We start from the raw sequence: 24,503 nt of genomic DNA, 5'->3' as shown, positions 1-24,503 counted from the left end.
CACTAGGCAAATAGATCTTTCTCACCCTGCAAGAGCTTCTCTTTAACAGCTTTGCATTCTTCAATATAAGTGGCGTACATATTCACAGGAATTTTCTCGGCCCTGTTTTAGGAGACAGAAACGTTTTTATGCCACCACTGAACCAGCCTCCAGTTACCATCATGACGCAGTTGGCATGTCACATGAAAACTATGTTTTAAAGTGAACCAGGGCATGCAGGTGGCTGCCCCTTTTATTGGCTGACCAAGTAAGCAATAGAATGGGCCGGAGCTACAAACAGGAAGCTTTCAATTAACTTTTTGTTGAACAGAACTTGATCACAATTATGTAGATGGATGTTGGCCATAGGAAAAGGCATTGCTGGTTATAAAGCATTGTCTGGAACCTCCCCTGTCATCCCACTTCTCAATAAGTGCAGAAAAGAACAGCTGAAGAAGTGCACAACGGCTCCAGTATGGAAGCAACCAAAGAGATAAAGACCATTTTGTGCAACACGGGAATATGTTTTTGCACATGCAGTTAATCAAAGGAAACCTGAAGACCAAGAACAGTGGACCCAAGAGGCAGAGAGGTCTGTGGGGCATTCAGAAGAGCAGTAAGGCCATAACACCAGAGATAACTCAGCATCATAGGGAGTCACATCAGGTGATGTCAAACTTCTGCAATATGAAGCCTCTAATACCGAAAAACAATTGCAGCTTTACAGAATCCACTTCCTTACCTCTTAAGGGAGTCTATCAAAGCCATGCGGGAGTCGGGTGTTTCAGGAAGCTGCAATTAAAATAACAACAACAACAACAGTGTTTTATATCCGTTTTGACATTGCTGATTTAGATGCACATGTTTTTATGCTACAGCTCATTCTGAGTGTGAATGTGCTTAATAGAATAGTAACCTACAAGTTTAGGAATAAATGAAGCAGAAAAGCAACCAAAACTTTCAAAAAAATTCATTCGCCACCCAAAATTGGAGGAAACGAAAAGAAGGATGCTCACCACACGTGGCGCAAGTAAAGCAGGAATAAAACGTGAAGTGTAATAGGACCGCCTGAAGATGCTGAAACACAGGAAGGCAGAGGCGGTTGAAATTAATCATATCTGGAACACAAAGTGCATCTTGACATTTTTAGGAATGCCTTTAAAACAAACCTACTGGTTTTTATTTCAAAAAAATCACACAGAAAAACAGTACTTCAAAAACACAGCATGTGGGCGTATCTTCATGATAACAACCCATTGATATGATTAGCTATAGGGCAGTTCCACCACAGGAAGGACTACACAACACAAAGAAGCCTGCGCAGAACCCAAGGAGTGAGAATCTAAGAAGAGCCCGGCAGCAGCTGGATCCAACTAAAAGGGGTCCATCTTACTCAGGCATCCTGTTCTCACACTGGGCAGCCAGGTGCCCCCAGGGGAGCCTACAAACAGAACCTGAGTGCAACAACATTTTTACTTCATTGGGGCTTTCACTCACAGGGAGCCAGGCACACCCTCAGCTGCAGCCCACAGCAGCTTCCTCAAAGCAAGTGGGTCCATTCAAGGGCAACAGAACAAGCAAGTTCTGGGCTGCAATCTGAGGGCCACAAGCCCCACAATTTCCCCCCTGCTCTGATCGAGCTACACTGAAACAAAAGAGGAAATGCACAAGAGGTGGACTGTGCCAGACCAATTGCTGGAAACTTCAAGAGAGGAGAATCCTGCTTGTTGGTTTCCCATAGGCATCTGGTTGGCCACTGTGAGAACAGGATGCTAGACTGGCCTGATCCTGCAGGGCTCTTCTTATGATCTTGGGGGGATGTTTCAAAAGGATGCCTTTTTAACCAGAGTTGGGGAACTACCATTCATAGGTGTTCAGCTCTTTTCCTCCTTCCACATTCTTTCCACATGCAGCGGCAAACACTAGACAAAGAGCTACCAACAGGTATTATTATTATTATTATTTTAGCCAGCAATTCCAGCTCTTCTTCTTCTTTTATTTAAAGCCTTTTTTCCTGATCGTATTGTTTGATATGTCCCTGAAACAGAATATTTTGGGGAGCTGAGAGATGAAGATATCATACCTGGCTTCCATCACACTAGTTGGGATCTTTCCAGTGTTTTCAAATATCTGAATGGCCTTTTCAACATCATGAACTGCCTGGCAGTGTGGCTGGCATACACACACAGAGAGAAGCAACAGAGGAGAGAAGAAATGTTTTTATCTCTTTTTGCTTCAAAAAAACCGATCCAAGTCTTTCTTTCCTGCTCCATTGTGCTTTGTGACTGCTTTTTCTGTCCCATGGGAGACATGGCCAGTTCAGTTGCATAACAAATACTTGGTGGTGGGGAACGAAGACAGCATAACAGGAGCAGAATAAGATAACAATCAGGTAAAAGATACTCAAGTGTATCTTCCAAATTTCATATATTTTATGCCTTGGGGCTTAAAGATTCTGCTCTTAAGTGTAAATGGCTGCTCTGGGTAAAGTCAGGCAGAAATAATGCTGTTTTGGGTCTGTCACAAATGAGCAGCCACAATAAAAACTGCAAGAGCCGAGGAAATCAATTCTGTGACATTCAACAGGGCCCAACAGAGACATAAGAGGAATGAAAAGCAACCTTTCCTGCAGGATACACTGAGAAATTGAAATCAGAACTCCCTGAAAACATAGCTATAGCAAACAGCTTTTATGTATCACACTTAAAAAGACCAAATTTGTTATGCTGCATTTCCACCAGTCCACCAGTAAGTTCCAGCATCTCTGATCAGACTGCAGACAGAGTTGTAGAAATAAATGACTAGAATAATATTGGTCCGGATGAAACGAACCAGAATGTTATGGTTCATTTTTGTCATGGACATTAAAATTGGACCCACTTACACTTCTCTGTCTGCCTTGTACATAACTGCACAAAAATTACCAGTCTGCAAACATTTTACATGCCTCGTTCATCCGCCAGCTGTATTTCCATACTGGGCTTCCTTCCTCTGTTTCAATACTGAGTGCTGAGGAAGTGCTGAGCACTGCAGATCACCTGCATGCAGAGCCTACCCACCTACAGCTACCAAGCAAATGTTCAACAACAAGGCTGCTGTCACCCACCCTTTCCCCCCTGACCGTGTGCAATTAAAGCTTTTGCCTCCTTTCAAAGTAAGGCCATGAGTTCTAAGCCCTGGGGGCGTCGGGAGAGGTGAGGTTCCGAGTAGAGAATGAGCATCAAAAGGGCAAGGGAAAAGGGAGGTGGGAATGAGTGGGACTGCAAGATCAAGTTAGGCCCTTGAAAGACCCCAAGGGAAGCCTCTGAAAGTGAAGCAGAAGCTCTGGAGGAATGTGCCCCCACTATAAAAAAAAACAAAAAAAACTCTGAGCTCTGATTAGTAAAAGGGTTTGCCTGCTTCAGCATTTGGTAATTGCTCATCAGATGTCAAGCTGAAGAAGGGCATTGATAATGCAAGGTAGTTTTCATGGTGCTCAGAGAGACCCCATTCTTGGCTTAGCTCCCGGCTACCTCTATCGCTGAGGCAAGCTTGGCTGGGATTCACAAGAGCAAACTTCTTTCTGACCACATTTAAACTGTGCAATTCCCTTCCTCTTCAGGAGGACTGCTGGCCCCCCTCACTCGCTCAATTTTCTGCTCCCAAGTTAAGACCTTCCTTTTTCAGATAGGCATTTAATTTGCCTGGTTAGTGCAAAACAGCTGGTCTTGTTGCTTTGTGCCAGTCTTATCTACAGCAATGCTTACTTTGTTTGTGTTTGATGTCATTTAAACACCAGCCAAAGTCCTTCTTATTTTCTCAGGCCTTTTAATCCTTGGCTCGTTTACGTTTTTGTGCTGCTTGGTGTCGTCTGTTTTTAATTATGCTGGCTCCTTTTATATTGTTGTTGTTGTTTAGTCGTTTAGTCGTGTCCGACTCTTCGTGACCCCATGGACCATAGCACGCCAGGCACTCCTGTCTTGCACTGCCTCCCGCAATTTGGTCAAACTCATGTTCGTAGCTTCGAGAACACTGTCCAACCATCTTGTCCTCTGTCGTCCCCTTCTCCTAGTGCCCTCAATCTTTCCCAACATCAGGGTCTTTTCCAAGGATTCTTCTCTTCTCATGAGGTGGCCAAAGTATTGGAGCCTCAGCTTCACGATCTGTCCTTCCAGGGAGCACTCAGGGCTGATTTCCTTAAGAATGGATAGGTTTGATCTTCTTGCAGTCCATGGGACTCTCAAGAGTCTCCTCCAGCACCATAATTCAAAAGCATCAATTCTTCGGCGATCAGCCTTCTTTATGGTCCAGCTCTCACTTCCATACATCACTACTGGGAAAACCATAGCTTTAACTATACGGACCTTTGTCGGCAAGGTGATGTCTCTGCTTTTTAAGATGCTGTCTAGGTTTGTCATTGCTTACCTCCCAAGAAGCAGGCGTCTTTTAATTTCGTGACTGCTGTCACCATCTGCAGTGATCAAGGAGCCCAAGAAAGTAAAATCTCTCACTGCCTCCATTTCTTCCCCTTCTATTTGCCAGGAGGTGATGGGACCAGTGGCCATGATCTTGGTTTTTTTGATGTTGAGCTTCAGACCATATTTTGCGCTCTCCTCTTTCACCCTCATTAAAAGGTTCTTTAATTCCTCCTCGCTTTCTGCCATCAAGGTTGTGTCATCTGCATATCTGAGGTTGTTGATATTTCTTCCGGCAATCTTAATTCCGGCTTGGGATTCATCTAGTCCAGCCTTTCGCATGATGAATTCTGCATATAAGTTAAATAAGCAGGGAGACAATATACAACCTTGTCGTACTCCTTTCCCAATTTTGAACCAATCAGTTGTTCCATATCCAGTTCTAACTGTAGCTTCTTGTCCCACATAGAGATTTCTCAGGAGACAGATGAGGTGATCAGGCACTCCCATTTCTTTAAGAACTTGCCATAGTTTGCTGTGGTCGACACAGTCAAAGGCTTTTGCATAGTCAATGAAGCAGAAGTAGACGTTTTTCTGGAACTCTCTAGCTTTCTCCATAATCCAGCGCATGTTTGCTATTTGGTCTCTGGTTCCTCTGCCCTTTCGAAATCCAGCTTGCACTTCTGGGAGTTCTCGGTCCACATACTGCCTAAGCCTGCCTTGTAGAATTTTAAGCATAACCTTGCTAGCGTGTGAAATGAGCGCAATTGTGCGGTAGTTGGAGCATTCTTTGGCACTACCCTTCTTTGGAATTGGGATGTAGACTGATCTTCTCCAATTCTCTGGCCATTGCTGAGTTTTCCAAACTTGCTGGCATATTGGGTGTAGCACCTTGGGTGTAGCATCATATTGGGTGATCCCCTTCATGGATCAATGCCTTGTCGTGGCGAAGGGGCTTGAATAACTCAGAGAAGCTATGAGCTATGCCATGCAGGGCCACCCAAGATGGACAGGTCATAGTGGAGAGTTTTGACTAAACGTGATCCACCTGGAGAAGGAACTGGCAAGCCACTCCAGTATCCCTGCCAAGAAAACTCCTAAAAGTTATGACGCTGGAAGATGAGCCCCTTTTATATTACGGAGCTCTAATGTTTTTGCTTTTATTTTTATCTAAATTGCAATTTTAACTGCCCCGAGAACCTGCGGAAGTGCAGGGTTACAGAGCAACCAAGCAATAATATAAATGAAATGATAATAGAACTTGAGGTAAGCCACTCTGAGTATCAGCTTTTAAAATAGTGGAAGGGTGGAACAGAAATTCTCCAAATCAATACATGCCCACTTCACCCTTCAACAGAGCCTTTTTACTCCCCTCTCCACCCCCAAGTCCAGCATGCAGGTTGCAGTGCTAGTGTTGCAGTAGAGAAGCAACCAATGTGGTGCCTTTCATATGCTACCCAATTCCAACTACCACCAGTCCCAGCCAGCATGGCCAATAGCCAGGGAGGATGATGGGAGTTGTAGTCCAGCAACATCTGCCCGCCCTCACGTTGGTTCTCCATGATCCTGGTAGCAGTTGTAAGGCTTAAGAAACATTGTAAAGTCATATTGTTATTGTTCTCCCCATGTAGCCAATTATTAAAGGCAGGTCTGCACTTGAGAGAAGTTACCACAGCAGCAAGCCATAGAAATTATACTTATGGGGTCAGTTCAGGTGGTTCTTGTGTACCTGCACAGCTTCCTTGACAGAAGACAAATCCTCATAGAGACCCATGTCTTCTATTGCTACCTGGAAAGCATTGAAAGAAAAAGGAGCACAACTGAAGGCATGGTAATGGAAAAGGGCAGGGGGGGCTTACAGGTAGTGCAAAACAAGACTCATCCCTAGAACTAGTTTCCGACAGCTCCATGGTTGTCTTGCCTTTCCTACCCTGCACAAATGCTGCCAGCATCCCCTGCACATCTGCAGGAGAGGAGGAAGATTCCAGGTAGCTGACTGAGCCCCTGCACCTCCCTCTTTGAGAGGCTGAGCCCCAGAAATGGAAGAAGCCCTTCACCGACCTTGAAATCAGCCAACCGGGTTTTGGCTAGAGTGATGTATTCCAGAAGAAAGGGGCGGTATTTGATGGGTACAAAAGGCGGGTGCATGATGTGGACCTAGAGACACAGTTCAAATCAAGGTTAGGCTAACAGTCGTCACGCCCATTGGATGCCCCTAGCAGTTTTGCACATTCCCTTCCAAGGTATGGGCTACAGAGAACAGGTGCAAGATTTATTGTACACAATTACACCACATGCTGCATTTTTTGTATGCAAACGAACACAACCAAAAAAGCATAGAGCCCTTTACACTTCCTAGAAGTATAAGCAGCAGTTAAAATCTAAAAATAGGTGGCAAGATCCTGTCTATTTCTCACCTTCAGGTATTGAGGGGCTTCTAAGGGCACCAGCTCTGACAGGAACTTGAAGAGGAAGACTAATGCCTTCTTACTGCTACTGTGGAAGCCGCTGGTGCTCCCAAAGGCAGCCTGGAAAGCGACAGCAACACACAAAAGACTATTAAACTGTGCACATCACTGAGACTAGGGAATTCATTTCTGCAAGATGTAGTGAAGGTCACCAACTTAGACAGCTTTAAAAGGAGAAAAGGCAAATGCATGGCGGAAAAGGTATCAATGACTGTGTTACCTGCAGGACTAGAGCTACTGCACACCACCTAGGAAACTGCCTTATACCAAGTCATACTGCTGGTCCATCTTGCTCAGTATTGTCTACACTGACTGGCAGCGGCTCTCCAGGATTTCAGGTGGGAGTCTCTCCCAGCCCTAACCTGGAGATGCTGGGAATTGGAATTGAACCTGGGACCTTCTGCTTACAAGGCAGATACTTTACCACTGAGCTATGGCCCTTCTCCAGCTGGATGGGGAGAGAGCAGGAGAGGGCTTATGCTCTTATGTCCTGTTAGTGGGCTTAAAAATAATCTGGAGGGCCATTGTAGGAAACTTGCAATCCGCTATAGCAGGGGGGTGCAAACCTGTGGCCCACCAGATGTTGCTGGTCCAAGAAGAGTTAGAGCCCAACATCTTCTGTAGGGCCACAGGGTGTCGTCGTCCCAGCACTCTTGGGATTCTTCTATGCAGTGCTGGTCCAGCCACTTTTCACTCCGAGTTTAATTTATAATGTTTTTACGTTTTGAGTTTTCTGTTCCACATTCCCTTTGCCATTTGGATAAATGAAGGTGTGGGTTGAACAGCAATGCCAAATTCCTGCTGTGCTAATGCAGCCTTGCTCCATTTTGATTTCAGACCCATCCCAGCCAAATGCAAAGCACCTTCAAATCCTGGTTTCTGGTACAGTAGCTCACTCCTGTAGAAGCTTAGATACCCTTCAAGACACACACACACACACACACACACACACACACACACACACACACACACACACCGTCCTTGCGTCTGGCATAACAAGTTTCTTGGGGAAGCGTCTTCCATCTGCTCTTACCTTAAACCATTCTGCATAAGACATGAATAACGCAGGGCCCTCCAGGGCTGCCTGGCGGACTATTATGAATGTGGTGATCATGTTTTCCAGATCATAGTCCTCAAAAGCTTTTCTCAACAGGCGGTCCAGGAGGTCTAGAAGAAGCAAAGCAAGTTCTCCAAAATATTACATACCTATGGGGAAACCTGGATGCTAATAAAAAACAAAAAAGCAACCCTCTGTTCAAAGATCAAACAATACATTGAATACTCTTATATATATATATATATATATATATATATATATATATATATATATATATATCAAGGAAATTGCTGTAGACAATAACAGACAACCCTGTTGTCTCAGTTCACAGGCCACAGTAGCAAATGTGCTACTCTTTCCCACTGGCCCAAAGCAACCCAATGAGCTTCAGGTCTCCCTTCTGCTACTGCTACTACAATATGGGGACGCCCTTTTCTTCTTCTTCTTGCAGATTCCTATTGCAACCACTGCTACAGCATTGTTGCTTTTTAGTTTAAATCTTCACTGAGCATTTTGATTTGATTTGATTTGATTTTTTTTACTGCTGACAAACTTTAGCTTTGGATCGGTTTTCAGAAGAAGAGCCGGATATGTATGTTTTCTTTAAAAGTAAGCTAATACATACTGACCTCATAACCACTTAAAGGGTTTTAAAGCTCCAACATTATACAACCACATTTAAATCTCTATATATTAATGCTCATACCTGAGCATGCACTCCAGCCTTCCAAAAGGTAATGGAAGAAGCCGTTCTCTGCAGAATGGGACCTGGCACAGTACTGCAAACATATGAGCATATGCCCCCTCCAAGGTAGCAGTTTAAGCAGCAATTAAAAGCAGTTTAAGCAGTCTCAACGTAAAACACCGAACAAGCCGTTGTGAGCATTGGATCACACCAGCCATTTTCCTGTCGTGTCTGTTGGTTCCGCGCTTGGAATACCAGCAGCAGCTCAGACATCTTCTCCAAACATACCTTTAATCAAGTGTTGCGCTTGAGGATGACAGACTAACAATGTAGACACACAGGAAAGGACATGGTGCCAATTCACTTCGCTTGTCTCCAAGACCAGCTGCAAATGTTGGGTCAGCTCCTCTGCTTTGAACACCACAAACAGCTAGGAGGGAAGGAAGAGGAAATCCTTTTGGAATCGAAGGAAGCCGGGGCAGAGCACCCAAGAACACACTCCTAGTTCACTCCTGACCATCACACTGCTGATCAGTGTTAGACAGTATTAAATGAAGTGGAATAATGGTCTGGCTCATCCTAAGGCAGCTTCCTATATTCCAGACCTGAAACCCAACCCAGAGGAGCAGGGGAAGCAGGAACTCCCACTTCCACCAATAGATCTCTATACTACCAGTGCCCCTGAAGAGCCACTGGATCCAGACTTCCCTGCCCAACCAACCGCCTGGTTCTCAGACTGTCACTCTACCTCTCCCAGAATTCAACAGGGGAGATGGTGAGTCAGGCAGGACCTTCAAAACTAGCTGCCCATGATGCTATTCAGCAGGAGAGGAAAACACATGGAAGTGTCTATATATAAGCAGAACTGAGAAAAGAACTCTTATCCAAGATTTTTGCCCTGGAGAGATGAATCCTCTAAGGCAAAGCCAAATGGCTTCCCTTCCTTCCAAGCAAGCAAGCAAGCAAGCAAACAAACACAGACGAACACCCTGGATACTTCTCCTTGCTTGCACATCCCTTTTTGATATCCCTATTATGTTTTGCAAGCCTCATGGCACAAACAACATTTTCCCAATGCATTGTTTGGTTTCCTGGCCTCAGCTTACAAAGCTATTGGCCTTTATTTTTTTTTGTTCTGTGAAAGAGAGCAGGCTCCTATTTTGCTATAATTGAAGCCTGCTACTTCTGAAAAGCCCAGACGCAGCACATATCATGTTACAGGGACTGTACCAAGAGGTACAATTCCAGTAAGCTGCACGAGCTTAAGGAAATAATAATAAACAAGGGTTGTGCTAATGTGAGCTGTTCCTGGTCAGATCCTGCAAGGAAGAGACATACTTTGCGGTACAGCATGGTGAGCACTGAGCTGGTTCTTGCAAAGGTCCAGTCTCTCTGTAGATGGATGGCTTCGAAAGCTGTGTTCAGAGAAGACAAAGGGGGGGGGGAATCTAACTTTACAAACCAGTAAGAGGAATTCTGCCGAAGGATAACAAAATATCAAAGGCTTCCCTTCCTTATGTCTCACAAAATAGGTCAATTGTTTCTAGCAACTCCTAAAACCATTAAGCCCAGGGCCTGTTTCACTTGTTCTCTTGCACACGCTGCTCACTGCATTGCTGAGTGAGAAGCTGCAAGACCACAGTGATGGGGGTGTTTGCATTTCCATGGGGCAATGCAGGGTTGCCTTTCAGGAAATACATGGCATAGGATGAGTGAAAAGCAAGTTATCCGCATGATGCTCCGAGGGCAGACTTGTGGCTTAGTAAGCATGCAGGTGACTCCTGGAATTCTACCATCTTCCAGAAGAGGTAAATGGTGACAACCTCCCTGGCTGATTCTACTGGAGGCTGTAACATACTGTAACATTTACAGTATGTGAAAAGTAATTGTTAGCATGAGAACAATGGGTATTTTGCTTTTGTCAGCCAGTTGGTTGTAAGCTTATTTAGCTGGAAAGAGGTTTTTTAAAAAGAAGAAGTCTGAAATACAAATTTTAAAGACTAAGGAGCAGGAGTAAGAACATTTAAGCCTAAGCTGTTCTTTTTCCAACTTCCACCGGAGTCCCGACTTCTCCCACGTGCCCCTGGATTCATGTTTTCTGGCCTGGACCTCTCCTCCTCTGAGGGCTACACTGCCTTCAGGACAATTTGTCAGGGGATGAAAGCTGGCAGTGGGTGGGGTCAGAGCCCAAAGTGGAGGGAGCCAGCCTTCCTTTTCACTCTCTCTTCCTTCCCCTGCTCAATGAGCTTGGGCAGAGGGGTTTTGAAACCAAGCTGAGGGCCACATGAACTTAGGCAAGGAGCTGCATGACCACCCCTGCCTTAAGCCTGTGTCTGAAGGCCACATCAAACAGGGGAGGCATCTTAGAGACAGTGGCAGGGCCTGGGTCAAAGGGTGGGGGCTCTTCAGGAGTTGCTGGTTGCATGGCAGGAAGGAAAAGCAGACCCTCCTGAAATCACCACCCAGCTCCTTATGAGGAACGGCTTAGGGAGCTGGGCATGTTTAGCCTGGAGAAGAGAAGATTAAGGGGTGATATGATAGCCATGTTCAAATATATTAAAGGATGCCATATAGAGGAGGGAGAAAGGTTGTTTTCTGCTGCTCCAGAGAAGCGGACACGGAGCAATGGATTCAAACTACAAGAAAGAAGATTCCACCTAGACATTAGGAAGAACTTCCTGACAGTAAGAGCTGTTCGACAGTGGAATTTGCTGCCAAGGAGTGTGGTGGAGTCTCCTTCTTTGGAGGTCTTTAAGCAGAGGCTTGACAGCCATCTGTCAGGAATGCTTTGATGGGGTTTCCTGCTTGGCAGGGGGTTGGACTGGATGGCCCTTGTGGTCTCTTCCAACTCTATGATTCTATTCTATGATTCCTCATCAGGTATATGAAGAGTTATGCCCAGTATGATTAAGTCCTCATTCATTCCTGGAGTCCTAGCTTTTAAAACTAAACTAAAATCATTCTAAAACCAGCAATACATATTCTCATTACATCATTTAATAATTACTCCCAACATACATAATATGTAACCAGTCATATATTGTACACTGGTCAACATTAACTTCCAGTATTCCATAAGTTTGCGGCATTTGTAACAAATGAGAATTATGTCCACACAGACAAAATTACAATGCCAACACAACTTCCATTAACTCATGGAGAAATCTGGCATAATCTGTGCATCTAAACATCCATTTATAAAAGCTTTGTTTTAAATTCACACTCAGTGCTAACTGGGGCACACTGCCAAACCCATCTTCTCTAAAGGTCTGTTTCCCAGTTCCCTTGATAGGAAGCCCCACCTGTTAGCTGAGCGTTGTAAGTAAGAACCTGGGTCAAGGTGTGACTAAAGAACTGATGCAGAGACTCCAGAGGGACTGTGCCTTGGGATGCCGTCATGCCAAATACGCAGAGCCTGGAAATGGAAAGGGAACCTCTCAGTGCTCACGAACAATGATTCATCAGACGTGAATTGCTGATAATGGCTCCAATTTTCTCAGTATAAAGACATTCACTAGGAGGGCTGTCAAAATGAATGTAAATATTTATCTATTTTAACATATGCAGAAAAAATACACTAGATTCCCCCACCACATACACACAAACCCTGTTGCACAAAAGCAAAGAATGGGGGTTGGGGAAGGAACTCGGAAGGAATGCAGATGATCAGGAAAAGGTTTAAACATACCAACTTCCAGGAACTGAACTAATTGGGTGCTATAAATAAGCAGATAAGGAGCATAGCTGCCAAGTCTTCCGTTTTTTGCGGGAAACCCCCGTATTTTGTTACCATTTCCCACTGTTATCCCGAATTGATTATATCCCGTAAATATCCCGTAAAGCTCCTGCCGGTGGCCATGTCCCGGCTTCTGACTGTCTGCGATTTCTGGTGCCCAGACATGCAGACACAGGCAGCCCGGCACCGGAAGTCACTTCTATGCATATCTGGACATGCGTAGAAGCAACTTCCAGCGCCGTGCTGCTGCGTAGAAGCGACTTCCGGTGCCGCGCCGCCGCTGATCCTGGATTTTTCAATCCGGGAGTTGGAGTGTATGATAAGGAGAGAAAGCAGGTGACACCTGCAGTTTGCAGCCTGGAGAGTAATGCTGGCATAGGAAGCTCAAGGTTAAAACGTCACCAGTCACAACTGCTTCAATGATCTGTGGACTTTAAAAACAATGCCTAGGATTTCCTTTGCAAGTTGCACATTGGCCAGGACTGACAGATAAAGAACATAAGCACTGGGACACTGCACCAAAACAGTGGACCATCTATGGAGTCTACAGAGAACAGCTGCTGGACACTGAGGTTCTATTCTTAGGGAAGTTATCACACAACACAAATGACCCGTGTATCTTTAGGGTGAGAAGGGAAGTGAAAATGCAGGCCACATTCCATGAAACCTAGGGGGTGGTGGACATCTGGCCTTCCAGATATTGTTGGAGTACAAAACCCATCATCCCCGACCACTCGCCATGCTGGCTGGGACTGCTGGACCATAGTAAAGAAGTGCTCCCCCTGAACATTTCACCACTCTCATTGTCATGCATAACCCGCTGTTCTTTGCAAGACCTCTAGAGTGGGGCATGGCCCCTTACCAGCGCTTCACTGCCTTCAGTGTGGAGGCCTCTTCCTGCTTTTTTTCAGCCGCAGCATCGAGCACCCCTAAAGAGAAACAAAAACAAAGTAGCCTCAGTGGGAAACACAGCTGGAAAGGACCACCCACAATGTGGAAGAAGCCGTTTGGGATGCACACATTTAAGGACATGACCTCATTAGGAGAGTGGTAGAAAGGAACAATTCTTCTCACGTTTGAAGCTATTATGAACAATTTCTTAAGAGGCAAAGACTTCTTAACAATTAACCCTGACCTTGAACCACTCTAAGAGGTTTGATGTGCACAGATCTAGCTCTGAAAGGTTGCTCTAATGTTTATACTCCAGAATAGGAGTTTAATGAAGAAATAAAGTGTACAGTAAAATATGAAGAGAAAATGGGATGCAGTATTGATGTATGAGAATCTAATTGAGATGAGAAGTGGAAGTCTATTCAAGGGAGAGGAGTGATGGTTGGTTATATGTTGTTATAAGAAAGTGTATTATTTGATTTGTTTGATTTGTGTAAATTATGTCAAGAAATGCTAAAAATAGGTAGTATATGATATGATTTGATAGGTTTCAAGAGATAGCGGTTATATATATATTCATTTGTTGGTTTTTGTATTAATTGATTTTATTTATGTATGTGTGTGAGTTTTTTATTTGTATGTTTTATTTGTATGTTTTGTATGTATGTTTGGTTTGAATTTAAAGATTATTTAAATTTTAAAAAATGTTTATACTCCAGAAGAAACTAGGGCAGGAAGATTTGTTGTGCCAAGCACCTCTAAAATGAACATGAGCTGCACATGAGCAGGTGGGGAAAGGCAATCAGAACAAACAAAAGCACCAGGTGACTTGGAACCCAAAGATTTACAGGTTTTCCTACCTTCCTGTTGCCGTGCAAAGAAACAGCTGAACCACATGGCAACAAATAACAGATGCAGTGTGGTCGCTAACTTAAAACTCGCTTAGTGGTATACCTGCTCAGGTAGCCAAACGTTTCATACCAGCAGAACATTGTTGCACAAGAGAATGCGTAAGCAGGTTGCTGGTAACGTCATTGCACAATAGATTGTGCAACGAGTTTCCGCCAGCACAAATGCTACACTGGATTACCCTGTTGCGGGACATTGGAATTCACCCCCATCCACAAGCACATTAAACCCTGGTCCCAGGGGGCAGAGAACACTGGATGCGGCCCCTAGGAGTGTCACTACAATTCAGAGATGTGCAACATGACGACTTGCGGTTCATTCTCAAACTCCAGCAGATAATAAATGCTCATTTAGAAAAGAATTAGTGCCAACTATGAGGCATCAGTCAAAACATGAGATCATTCCAGCTACTCCTCTTTCACATTACAGCTCGTTTTTATTAGCAATCCCCAGCTCTCTATGAATGCAGTGGTATCTGGAAAAGCTAATTACATACACAGCACCTTCCAACATGTCAACAACACCTCCAGCCGTCAGAATAGGGAGAAGTATCTCTACTGAGGTGTAATTATAATTTAGATCCCAATGCAATTTACTTCCACGGGCACCACTTACATGTCAGCATTCTCTCAAGTACAGCACAGCAGACCTGTTTTTTATTTTAAAAAACAACACAAAAATATAATATAATTATTAGCTTTTCATCAGGTATGTTCACATAACAGACTCTAAGATGCTCTGCCTATTTCAAACATAAAGAGAAATACATTTGTCAATCAATCAAGTGCACAGGCTTCAATGCAGTGCTGCCCCCTTCCATGATGGAAGGCATCAGTCAGTAGAACAGGGGATGAGGTCATTTCCCCCATAGGCCCTCCTCCTTTCCCTAACACTACTTGAGAAGTTTGGGGAACCCCCTTGGGAAGACATGGGGGCAGAGGCAGAGGAATTGCCAAAACTGACTTCCTCTCCTTTCCACCTCTATGGGGAAAAGAAACAAGGATGAGGAAGCAAATGCAGGCTTTTGAATAGAAGACAGTGACTCTGGGAGAGCATCGTCTTGCATCCTGAAGCTTGCATGAGCTTTCAGAAAAACTCCCAAGGTCCACAAATTCACTGTTGAGCGCTAGGACTGCTGACTTGCCTTGTCTATGGGCTGCAAGCTAGCAACACAGGAAGCTGCCTCATATGTACCAATCAGAGCAGTGATCCATCCAGCTCAGGACTGTTTACATTGATTGGCAACCTATCTCCAGAAATTCAGATAGGGGTGTGTCCCAGTCTTACCTGAAGATGAAGGGAGAACTAAGCTCTTGTTGCAGAGACTCTAGTTTCATTCATCTCACTGGTGCGCCAAAAAACATTTTATTAAGAACCACAACATTTAGTGATTATGCATTGTCCTTACTTTGGAGATTTTCTGCAACTGCAGCTTCTTTCCCAACTCAAACGTTTTCTGAAATCCGTTATGAAGGAGCACAGTCACAAAGTCTACAAATTAAGAGCAAAGGCACTGTCAGCATACTCGCAGCATACCAAAAAGGAAAGGAAGATAATCTAAAAGGGCAGCTCCTTGCCCATCTTCCCAGAGGGCTGCTGAAGGCCTGCATGCCCTGAAGGAAGGCAAAAGCAAGGGAGCTCAGGCCAGGGAGCACATATACCATCAGTTCCCAGTTGGCATGAGAGGACTCTCTCTTCATTTCACAAAATGCATTTGTTTTAGTGCTTAAATTGTAAACCACATTAAGTGCCTCGGCAGAAAGGTGGTATATAAATCCAATGAATGAATGAATGAATGAATAAATAAATAAAGGGGAGTTAGGAGGGAACAAAGGAAGGCTGAAGGCAACAAATGGTGTCTGGAAATCCCTTCTGTACAGAATAGGGTTCACCTTTGGACCCGGGTGGCGCTGTGGGTTAAACCACAGAGCCTAGGGCTTGCCAATCAGAGGGTCGGAGGTTCGACTGCCCGCGACGGGGTGAGCTCCCATCGTTCGGTCCCTGCTCCTGCCAACCTAGCAGTTCGAAAGTACGTCAAAGTGCAAGTAGATAAATAGGTTCCGCTCCAAGCGGGAAGGTAAACGGTGCTTCTGTGCGCTGCTCTAGTTCGCCAGAAGCGGCTTTGTCATGCTGGCCACATGATCTGGAAGCTGTACGCCGGCTCCCTCGGCCAATAACGCGAAATGAGCGCCGCAACCCCAGAGTCGGTCATGACTGGACCTAATGGTCAGGGGTCCCTTTACCTTTGGTTTATTAGTTTAATCACTGAAGAAGAAATTAAATTGTTAATGAGGAGAATCATCAGACCCTGAATTGTCTTAGTGTTGCTACTCTGTATCTCTTAGTATCTAAAAAAATTGTTTTTTAGAAATGCAATTTTCACTTTGACATTCCCTAAAAATGTGTGCTGGCTCTTTGCTGCCATTATTGCAACAAGTATGCTGCCAGGTTGCTGGGCAGACATTTCTCCCAAGCAAGGGATTGATGTCTGGCTTTACAATGACATTAGCAGAACCCATCACCAATTCTGACTGGGAATTAAGCAAGTGCTGTATGTTACATAGGTGTTCGCTAGAAGGAGATTAAGTTGGGAAAGGCGTCTTAAGGCAAGAAGAGTGACATTCCCTAAGAACCTGGAAACTATCAGGATATTCTGGGTCAAAGACCAGCTGAACTAGGGAAGGTTCTGTTTGATTCCCAAGCAATTAAAGGACTATGCAGGGAAGGAATGAAAATAAAAAATGGAGATGGGTAACTTTTCTCCATCCAGATGTTGGTGGAGTACAACTCCCAACTACTGGCCATGTTCCTGGGGCTGATGAGAGCTGGAATTCAACATTTCGAGGGCCACAAGCCACCCCAACCCTGGCCTAGAACACCCCACAGAAGGCAGAGATGGACTGGCATCATCCAGCCCTCAGAAGGATTCCTAGGCTTACCAATGTGCAATGGCCGCTCCCTTCAGACACAAAGGAACCTGCTTCTAGTCCCCACAGGAGCCAACATCTAACAACCCCCCGCCCCACCGACTGCCCCATACCAACTGTGTTCAAAGTCAGAGCTTGCCTGTAAGCATGGACTCCAGGGTCTCTGTGTCCAAGGAAAGATCTTGTGTTTGGTGGCAAAGACGACAGAGACAATTGCACAACCACTCCTCCAACGCAAGAGCATCTGGATTACTGAAAAGAGACACCACCAACTGCAGTTCCCAATATTTTCTTTTTCTAGGGACTGTTTCCATGACCCACAAGTCCCCACACACCCCCTAAAGCTGCAAATCTTGCTTAGCGCTCTATGTGCAGCCTTGTCAAATGCGCCTTTATCTTATGAGTGTAAAATACAAGCTGCCACAGATGAGGAGGCCAAAGAGCTGACCGTATTTCATGTCAAGCCCGAAATCCTAGCGAGTCTTGGCAGCCTCTACTTACTTCTCCAGCAGCTCTTCCAGGCTGACAATGCTCTCTCTGTGTAACCGCCATGCAACTTCCAGAATGAGTGGGCTCTGGGGGAAATAACGCTACCATGAAGTTCAGGACCTGCAAAGAGGTATGGCCAAGCACCCACAACCAAATAACTCAGCCACTTGGCTAAGGCTCAACAGCTGATTAGTGTGGCCCACGTGGTTGCTGGAGGCCCACATCCAAGCACAACCCATTTGCTGCCTCAGCTGTGGCAAGCTATGAAGACATTGCCCTGACATTTTGTGAGAGAGCCGTATATAAATACTTTGCATGAATAAATAAAAATAAATACAGCTTTATATTAGAAAGCCAGAGCATACCTCAGAGGCAATAGGATAGCTGGCAAGGGCCAAGTGTTATTTAAGTACTAGAATGCTAAGAGTTTATTAAGAGGCCTGCGCTCTTAGGTTTGCTACTTAAATTGTTTGCTGGCATCAGAAGAGGAATCCTGCATTTCTCCCCAACAATTTAAAGGGGCTTGTCAGCATTAAGGCATCAAAGAGGAGTGAAGCTATATGGGGAATGTGTTTCCAGCACGTGTGTCTATAGATGGAGTGGGGGATCTGTGGCCCTCCCAGATGTGGTGGGGCTACAGCTCCCATCACTCCTGACCACCGGCTGGGGCTGATGGAAGTTGGAGTCCCACTAATGTCCAGAAGGTTCCCCATCCCTGGTATGCAGCATTCCTCTCTCAACGCCCCATATTTCTAAAGCATTCTTACTTGCAACTTCCAGGTTTCTTGAGCAAACCGCAAACGGCAGAAAGCATTGTGCATTAACAAATCCTTCAGAGACCGAAGCAAGCATGACAACTTTTTCTGTAATTGAAGAAAAGAGTGCTGTTAAACTTAAAAAATGATAATAAGTAGCCAGCAGCTTTCAAGGGTGCAGACTCTTTATCTCCCTCCTTCCCCTCTCCTTGCAGCTGCTTGTACCAGACAGGTAAAGTGAAGGGGAATGGGATTTGGGGGCGATTAAGTAAATGGACTATAAGAGGTCTGCGTACCAGGAAAGCAGTGAAGGGGGGCTCATGGGGGTTTCAGTGAATTTGAAATGTCTTAGATATGAGCTGAGCTATTTCTCAATTTTGGGGAGGGGTCAGAAATCCCATGTGAACTGCAGGGAGAGCCCACCTATTGTAATTCCCAGAGGCCAATCAGACATCAGTAGGTCACAGAAACCTCAGAAGGAAGTTGCCAAGCTGCCCCCAACATGATACCCTCCAGATGTTTTAAACTACAGTTCGCATCAGCCCCAGGCAGCATAGATGTAAGATGCTGAGGCTGATGGGAGTTGTAGTTCAAAACATCTGGACAGGACCACAGCAAATGCAGCATGAGCTGAAAAATATTTCACTTTCATATCACAGAGGAACTGCCGGTAAACCAAATGAATGCCAGAATTCCTGTTGGCAGACCCAACAGGATTCCTGTTGGCAGATTGAGCTGGCATTCTGTGTGAGGAAATAGGTTACCAGCCTCAGCCTTTAGTTCCTCTAAAAAACATTTACGGTTTACTTAGAGACAACAGCAGCAAGAAGGGGTGTGCACTTTTCTCCCACTCTTGCCATGCCCAGAAATGGAATTCCTTCCTGCTTACTCTCTGCTCCGCATTCAGCATCACAGCTTGACCAGACTCAGCAGAGATCTTCTCAATGTTTCTAGCAGCTATTCTGGCTGACAGGATTTCCACTGGCACACCCAACATGAAGGCCTGATCCTGCAAGGCTGAGACTAGAATGCAATATCGGAGATGGAAGTGTGAAAAGAGAAGGGGAAACAGGGTTAGCAAGGACAGACTGTGCAACATAACCCTATCCACTCTTGCACCTGCACCTTAACAATAACACCCAAAACAGAAAGTGGGAGGGGATATATTTCAAGGGAGAAAACACAACTTGTTCTTAAAAAGTGCCCAGGATAATTTTTCAGCATTTCTAGCTAAAAAAAGGCTCAGGCTGCAAGGTTAGGAAGGGTCATTGTCCCAAAACTTGGCAAGTTGTTGTTCCCAGTTGCTGTTGATAGTACCAGACTAGACAGAATGTTGATCTGAATATTTTTATCTTTCTGAATAGATGAACTTGATTTTCAGCAGTTCCCTCTAGCAAAAACAGATCATCGCTTGCACCCACCCACAAATTGTTCTGGAACGGAAGCTTCATTGGCTGGACTAAAGGAAAGTAGCTGCTTGTTCCACTCTGAACTTCCCACCTGTAAAAATAACAGAGAGAGAGACATGTTCATCTTGTTTATTACTTATGTTATCAAATATAACCTAGCCTGTTCCAGATGCAACCTCAAAATGCTTGGGCATACTTGCACAGCAAACATTTTAGAGTCCAGAAGGAAATGCCAAAATTCTCTGAAATGGAAGAAGGAAACCTTTACTCACCTGTTGCCCTCCAGGTGCCTTGGACTACAACTCCCATCAGCTCTAGCCAATGCTGGCCCGGGCTGATGGGAGTTGTAGTCCAAAGCATCAGGAGGGCAAACAGGTTGGTGAAGAGAAAGGGAAAACATTCCATAGATAGGGGACTTACTCAGTCAACAAATCTGCACATTTCTTTATTAAAATAATTTCTCCCGTTTCATAGGATAAGATGATGTCCAAAGGAAGCAGAACGCAGGCACAACACCCAGTGGCCTCAGCAGGTTTCAGATATCTATCCACACATTTTCTTTTTTAAAGGACAATCATTTTATGATTAAAGGAAACTTAACAGGTAGTAGTGTAGAAACTGTTCATAAGAAATTAAGGCTGCAATCCTAAACATACTTTCCTCTAGGAAAGAGCAGGCATCCCCAAACTGCGGCCCTCCAGAAGTTTTGGCCTACAACTCCCATGATCCCTAGCTAACAGGACCAGTGGTCGGGGAAGATGGGAATTGTAGTCCAAAACATCTGAAGGGCCAAAGTTTGGGGATGCCTGCTCTAGGGAATTTATATTTTTACTGTACTACGGAGTTTAGAGAAGGTATCTTATAGAGCTGTTTTTTGTTTTTGTATCTAGCTTTTATGCAACCATTTGTATTGTTTCATTGCTGTTTTTATTGCTCGTACAATGCCTAAACAGTTTATTTTCTGAGGCATCTCATAAAATACAAACAATAAATAGGCAGTAAGCTCTACTCAGCTCAATGGGACCTACTTCTGAGTAAGCATGCTTAGGCCTGCCACTGTAAGGCAATTTTGCTCCCCATGGACTTACTATTCTCTCTCCAAAGAGAATCAAGTCCAGATATTTATTTTTAGTCATCTGTATTTACCCCCCCCCCCGAAGTGCATCCTGATGACTCATGTCCAGAAGGAAAATTTAAACCAGGAACATAAAAACAACACTGAACTTCAGTGGGAGCAAAGCAAGCACCAGGAAGCTGTTAGAAGTCAACACTACTACTTTCTTACCTCAAGCAACAGGTCACCCAAATTGTGATGGCAACTCAAAATATGAAGAGCTGCCTCCTTCAGCTTCTGTTCATTTTTACGTTCACATTTCTGTTTCTTGGATCTTCCAGCTTTTGGGGGGTGGGGTGGATTGAGAGAAACAAAGAAATCTTAGCCCAAGAAGGCATGGCACTAAATTTTGCTAAGGTGGTATGGTATGGTAATTGGTTCAAGCTGAGTTGAACTCTGTGCATCCTGATGGAGAATGGGGAAATATTTCCATTTACAGTAGCCACTTTTAAATATGAGGGATGGGATCCTAAGATAACCGAAGGAAGTTCATAGAAGGAAAGTTTGCCATTCTCTCTTTCCCTCTGAAAAGCCTCTCGAGAGGTCCAGGGGCCCTCCTGAACAACATGGGTGTTGTAGAAGCTGCTGGATTAAGGAAGAAACAGTTAACTTTTCTTCTATAAGTTTTTTAAAGTTAACTTTTCTGAGGATCCAAGTCCCATTTTGGGCAAGCCTCCCTCTCCCAGCACTCCCCTGCACTCTATTCAACATTATTAGGACCTTAGAGACCAACTAAGTTTGTTCTGGGTATAAGCTTTCGTGTGTGAAAGCTTATACCCAGAACAAACTTAGTTGGTCTCTAAGGTACTACTGGACAATTTTTAAATTTTATTTATTTTGACTGCTTCACACCAACACAGTTACCTACCTGAGTCCAACATTATTAGGGAGAGCCTTACTAACCCTGGGGAGGGCATTCCATAGGTGAGTAGCAATCACTGTGGAGGCATGTCCACAAAGAGCTCAGGATGCAGCATCAATGTAATGATCAGGGATGATGGGAGCTGTAGTCCCACTAACATCTGGAGAACCACACATTCCCTATTTTTGGAATAGACAGTACTGGGCTACATGAACAAACCGTCAAACCTTTTTTAACGATACAGCTTCCTGTGCTCACCTTACAGTTTAATACACCTCTCAGGGTGGTTGTGAGAAGGCTCTGAGCTGTTGGAAGGGTGGCATAACAAACTTTAAACTTTAGTTTGCTCTCAGGTTCAGCCCCACATCAGCTTTCTGTGCCAGAGGCTCAACACAGGACCTCTTCTATAATAGTCAACAGAGCCCCTGAACATGCACAAAGTACTTCTTCCCACACAGAGCAGGGCTCATTCAACACTGCCTCCCTAGTAAAGAGAGCTTCTGGGCATATACAAAGTACAAAATACACACTGGGCAAGAGCTGCACCCCTTCTAAGGAGAGCTTCTGAGCATAAACAGAGTGCAATTACTACGACCTACCCAGGAGCGCAGAAAGGGCTCTCTCTCCCGCAGACATCGCTTCCTTCCCTTCGGCATTCCGAACGCGCGCGCGCGCGCAGCAACCAATCAGCGCGCCCTATGCCCCTATTGGCCGCCAGCAGGGCGCCTTTGCCCAATAGGAGGAAGAACTGGAGGCATGCCCTTTGACGTTTCCTAAAACAGAGCTGCGGCCATTTTGAGAGTGGCGGTGAGGAAGGTCGGGGAGGGTATGAGGAGGCGCCATCTTTGTGGTGGCGGCACAGAAGAGATAGGCCGCGCCTGTCCCGCTGTCATTGCCGAGCAAGCCGTGGAAGGGGCGGGGCGGGGCGGGGCGGGTAGAAGACAGACGCCTTGGGATGGCAGAAGGCATGGGTGGAAGATTGCACCCCTTCCCACCCACCTCGGTTATGGTTTAGCTGAGAGTTCTGCCTATGAATCTGTTGCAAAGATCTGTTGCATCTTTGGGAATTGGAGCTGCATTTATCAAAAGGGCGGCCACCGCTGCGTTATTAGGGGTGTGTGCAAATATTTGCACGCCTCGCCTGAGAGGCTGCAGCTTGTGCGTGTTAGTTTAATGAATGGTGACTCCCTATAAATGTTTATGGGCTTGGACACTCAGAAGTACATAATATGCACGGGGGTGGAAGGAAAGCCCTTTGAGCGTATGCGGAACTGGCACTGTTGCAGGCACCACTCTTTCGCCCTTTGTAACAAATTGACCACCTACACTCCGGAACTCCCTGCCTAGTGACATCAGGCAGGCAGGTTCCATGACTGTTTTCAGTGCCTGCTAAAAGCAATTTTGTGTAGGCAAGCCTATCCAAGATATGCAGAATGTTTATATGTGTTTTAATCTGATTTTTATCTTATTGCTAAATCTAATTATTATTTTAACATCTTAAATACTGTAGTTGTTTTAAACTTTTTTTAAGTTCAATGTTTTATTTTTTTGTAAACTGTTTTGAGTGATGGAGGGTTTTGGTTTTTTAGGAATCAAGCAGCATATATATTTTCTTTTTTAAAAAAGAAAATATGTGTAGCATGTGTTAAAGGCAGGAGAAGAGAACACAATTGCTGCAGTTTGGTTGGCCTAGAAGGGTCCCTTTACAGTAGCTCAGCCTTTGCTAAACTGGCCCTTTCCAGATGTTTTGGACCACCATTCCCATCGCTGGCTGGGGCTGATGGGAGTGGTAATTCAAAACATCTGGGGGGGGGCAGCTTGGCAAAAACTGCAGTAGCTGATTTCTTCTTTACCCCCTCCCCCCAACACATCAAAAAAAGAAAAAGCAGAAGCCTCTGGCACTTTGCCGAAGAGGCCATAAGGTAGTTAACTGCATAGTGTGCTGCTTTAGCAGGAATAACTTCTGTGGTTTTTCTCTCAGCAGGACTGGCCAGGTTCCCATCTGCAATGTGTTCTGGTTGGCCTAAGTGCCCATTACCTGCTACAGTTCCTCATTCCAAGTGCCGCGTCCTGCAAGCGGTTGTAATTCATTTGGAGCCGGTGACCGGCCAAACAAGTGAAAAAACCAGCGACCGTGTCCTGAGGAGCAAGCACAGGCTTAGTTTCGCTTTCCAAGAGACCAATTAAGAAAACTGGCTTCTATTGGAACTGTCAAGAGACACTTTTATTGCCTTTCCCTGACTCTTCCCTTGTCCTATTTGCCTTGATCCTTTGCCATCTCCTGGCCCAGTCAAAGCATGCCTCGGGGAGCGCTGGGAGGAAACTTGATTTCTTGGGATGCCAACTTTGCCCCCTGAGTGTTATTCCTCCAGGGGAGCAAAACATGACCTTGCAGCTGGCAAGGGAAGGACAGGAGAAGCACATATTCTGCTACGGCTTGGGCCAGTCGTGAAGTGTGCATGGATCAAATAGCTCCTTGCTGTTAAGGCTTTGAGAGGGTGAATATGCAAGATCAAGAACCCCATTCGCTCAGCCTGGGGACATGTCTGCTACAAGGACAAGAGAAGAGCCCCGCTGGATTAGACCAAAGGGGCATGAAGAATTACTGTCAGTTATTTTGTTGTTGCTGTGCATTTAGAAAATAAAATATTTAAAAATAATAATTGCTGTCAGCATCCGAGATTGAAGTGGGGGTTCCTTTCTGAAACTGGAAGCAAAGTTAACTGGCAGCACAAACCTAACCATGTCTACTCAGAAGTGAGTCCTGTTGAATTCAGTGGGACTTACTCTTAGGTGCGTGAGGTTAGAATTGGAGCTGGAGACTCTTA

At 45.0% G+C, this 24,503-nt stretch overlaps 1 protein-coding gene across 1 annotated transcript in view; it reads right to left on the bottom strand.

Annotated features, from left to right (window-relative positions):
• The window catches only part of FANCA (FA complementation group A), a 40,405-nt gene extending 18,079 nt beyond the window's left edge, over positions 1–22,326 (bottom strand). Inside the window, exons 1-21 of the mRNA XM_035119100.2 lie at positions 22,275–22,326; positions 20,985–21,094; positions 19,712–19,790; positions 19,180–19,313; positions 18,303–18,398; positions 17,548–17,621; positions 17,186–17,298; positions 15,528–15,610; positions 14,735–14,768; positions 13,182–13,248; positions 11,886–11,998; positions 9,922–9,998; positions 8,872–9,013; positions 7,875–8,008; positions 6,791–6,901; positions 6,435–6,530; positions 6,103–6,162; positions 2,063–2,151; positions 996–1,056; positions 722–771; positions 26–102 (exon numbers count right to left, since the gene is read on the bottom strand). Of these exons, the coding sequence (XP_034974991.1) occupies positions 26–102; positions 722–771; positions 996–1,056; positions 2,063–2,151; positions 6,103–6,162; positions 6,435–6,530; positions 6,791–6,901; positions 7,875–8,008; positions 8,872–9,013; positions 9,922–9,998; positions 11,886–11,998; positions 13,182–13,248; positions 14,735–14,768; positions 15,528–15,610; positions 17,186–17,298; positions 17,548–17,621; positions 18,303–18,398; positions 19,180–19,313; positions 19,712–19,790; positions 20,985–21,094; positions 22,275–22,311 (1,837 nt within the window). The 5' untranslated portion in view covers positions 22,312–22,326. The remainder of the gene's footprint in view (positions 1–25; positions 103–721; positions 772–995; positions 1,057–2,062; positions 2,152–6,102; positions 6,163–6,434; positions 6,531–6,790; positions 6,902–7,874; positions 8,009–8,871; positions 9,014–9,921; positions 9,999–11,885; positions 11,999–13,181; positions 13,249–14,734; positions 14,769–15,527; positions 15,611–17,185; positions 17,299–17,547; positions 17,622–18,302; positions 18,399–19,179; positions 19,314–19,711; positions 19,791–20,984; positions 21,095–22,274) is intronic.
• Positions 22,327–24,503: the final 2,177 nt, after the last annotated feature.

Source organism: Zootoca vivipara, chromosome 6, assembly GCF_963506605.1.
Source record: "Zootoca vivipara chromosome 6, rZooViv1.1, whole genome shotgun sequence".
NCBI classification, from domain to species: domain Eukaryota; kingdom Metazoa; phylum Chordata; class Lepidosauria; order Squamata; family Lacertidae; genus Zootoca; species Zootoca vivipara.
The sequence above is the reverse complement of the archived record's forward strand: the minus strand, read 5'-3'. Positions and strand labels throughout refer to the sequence as shown.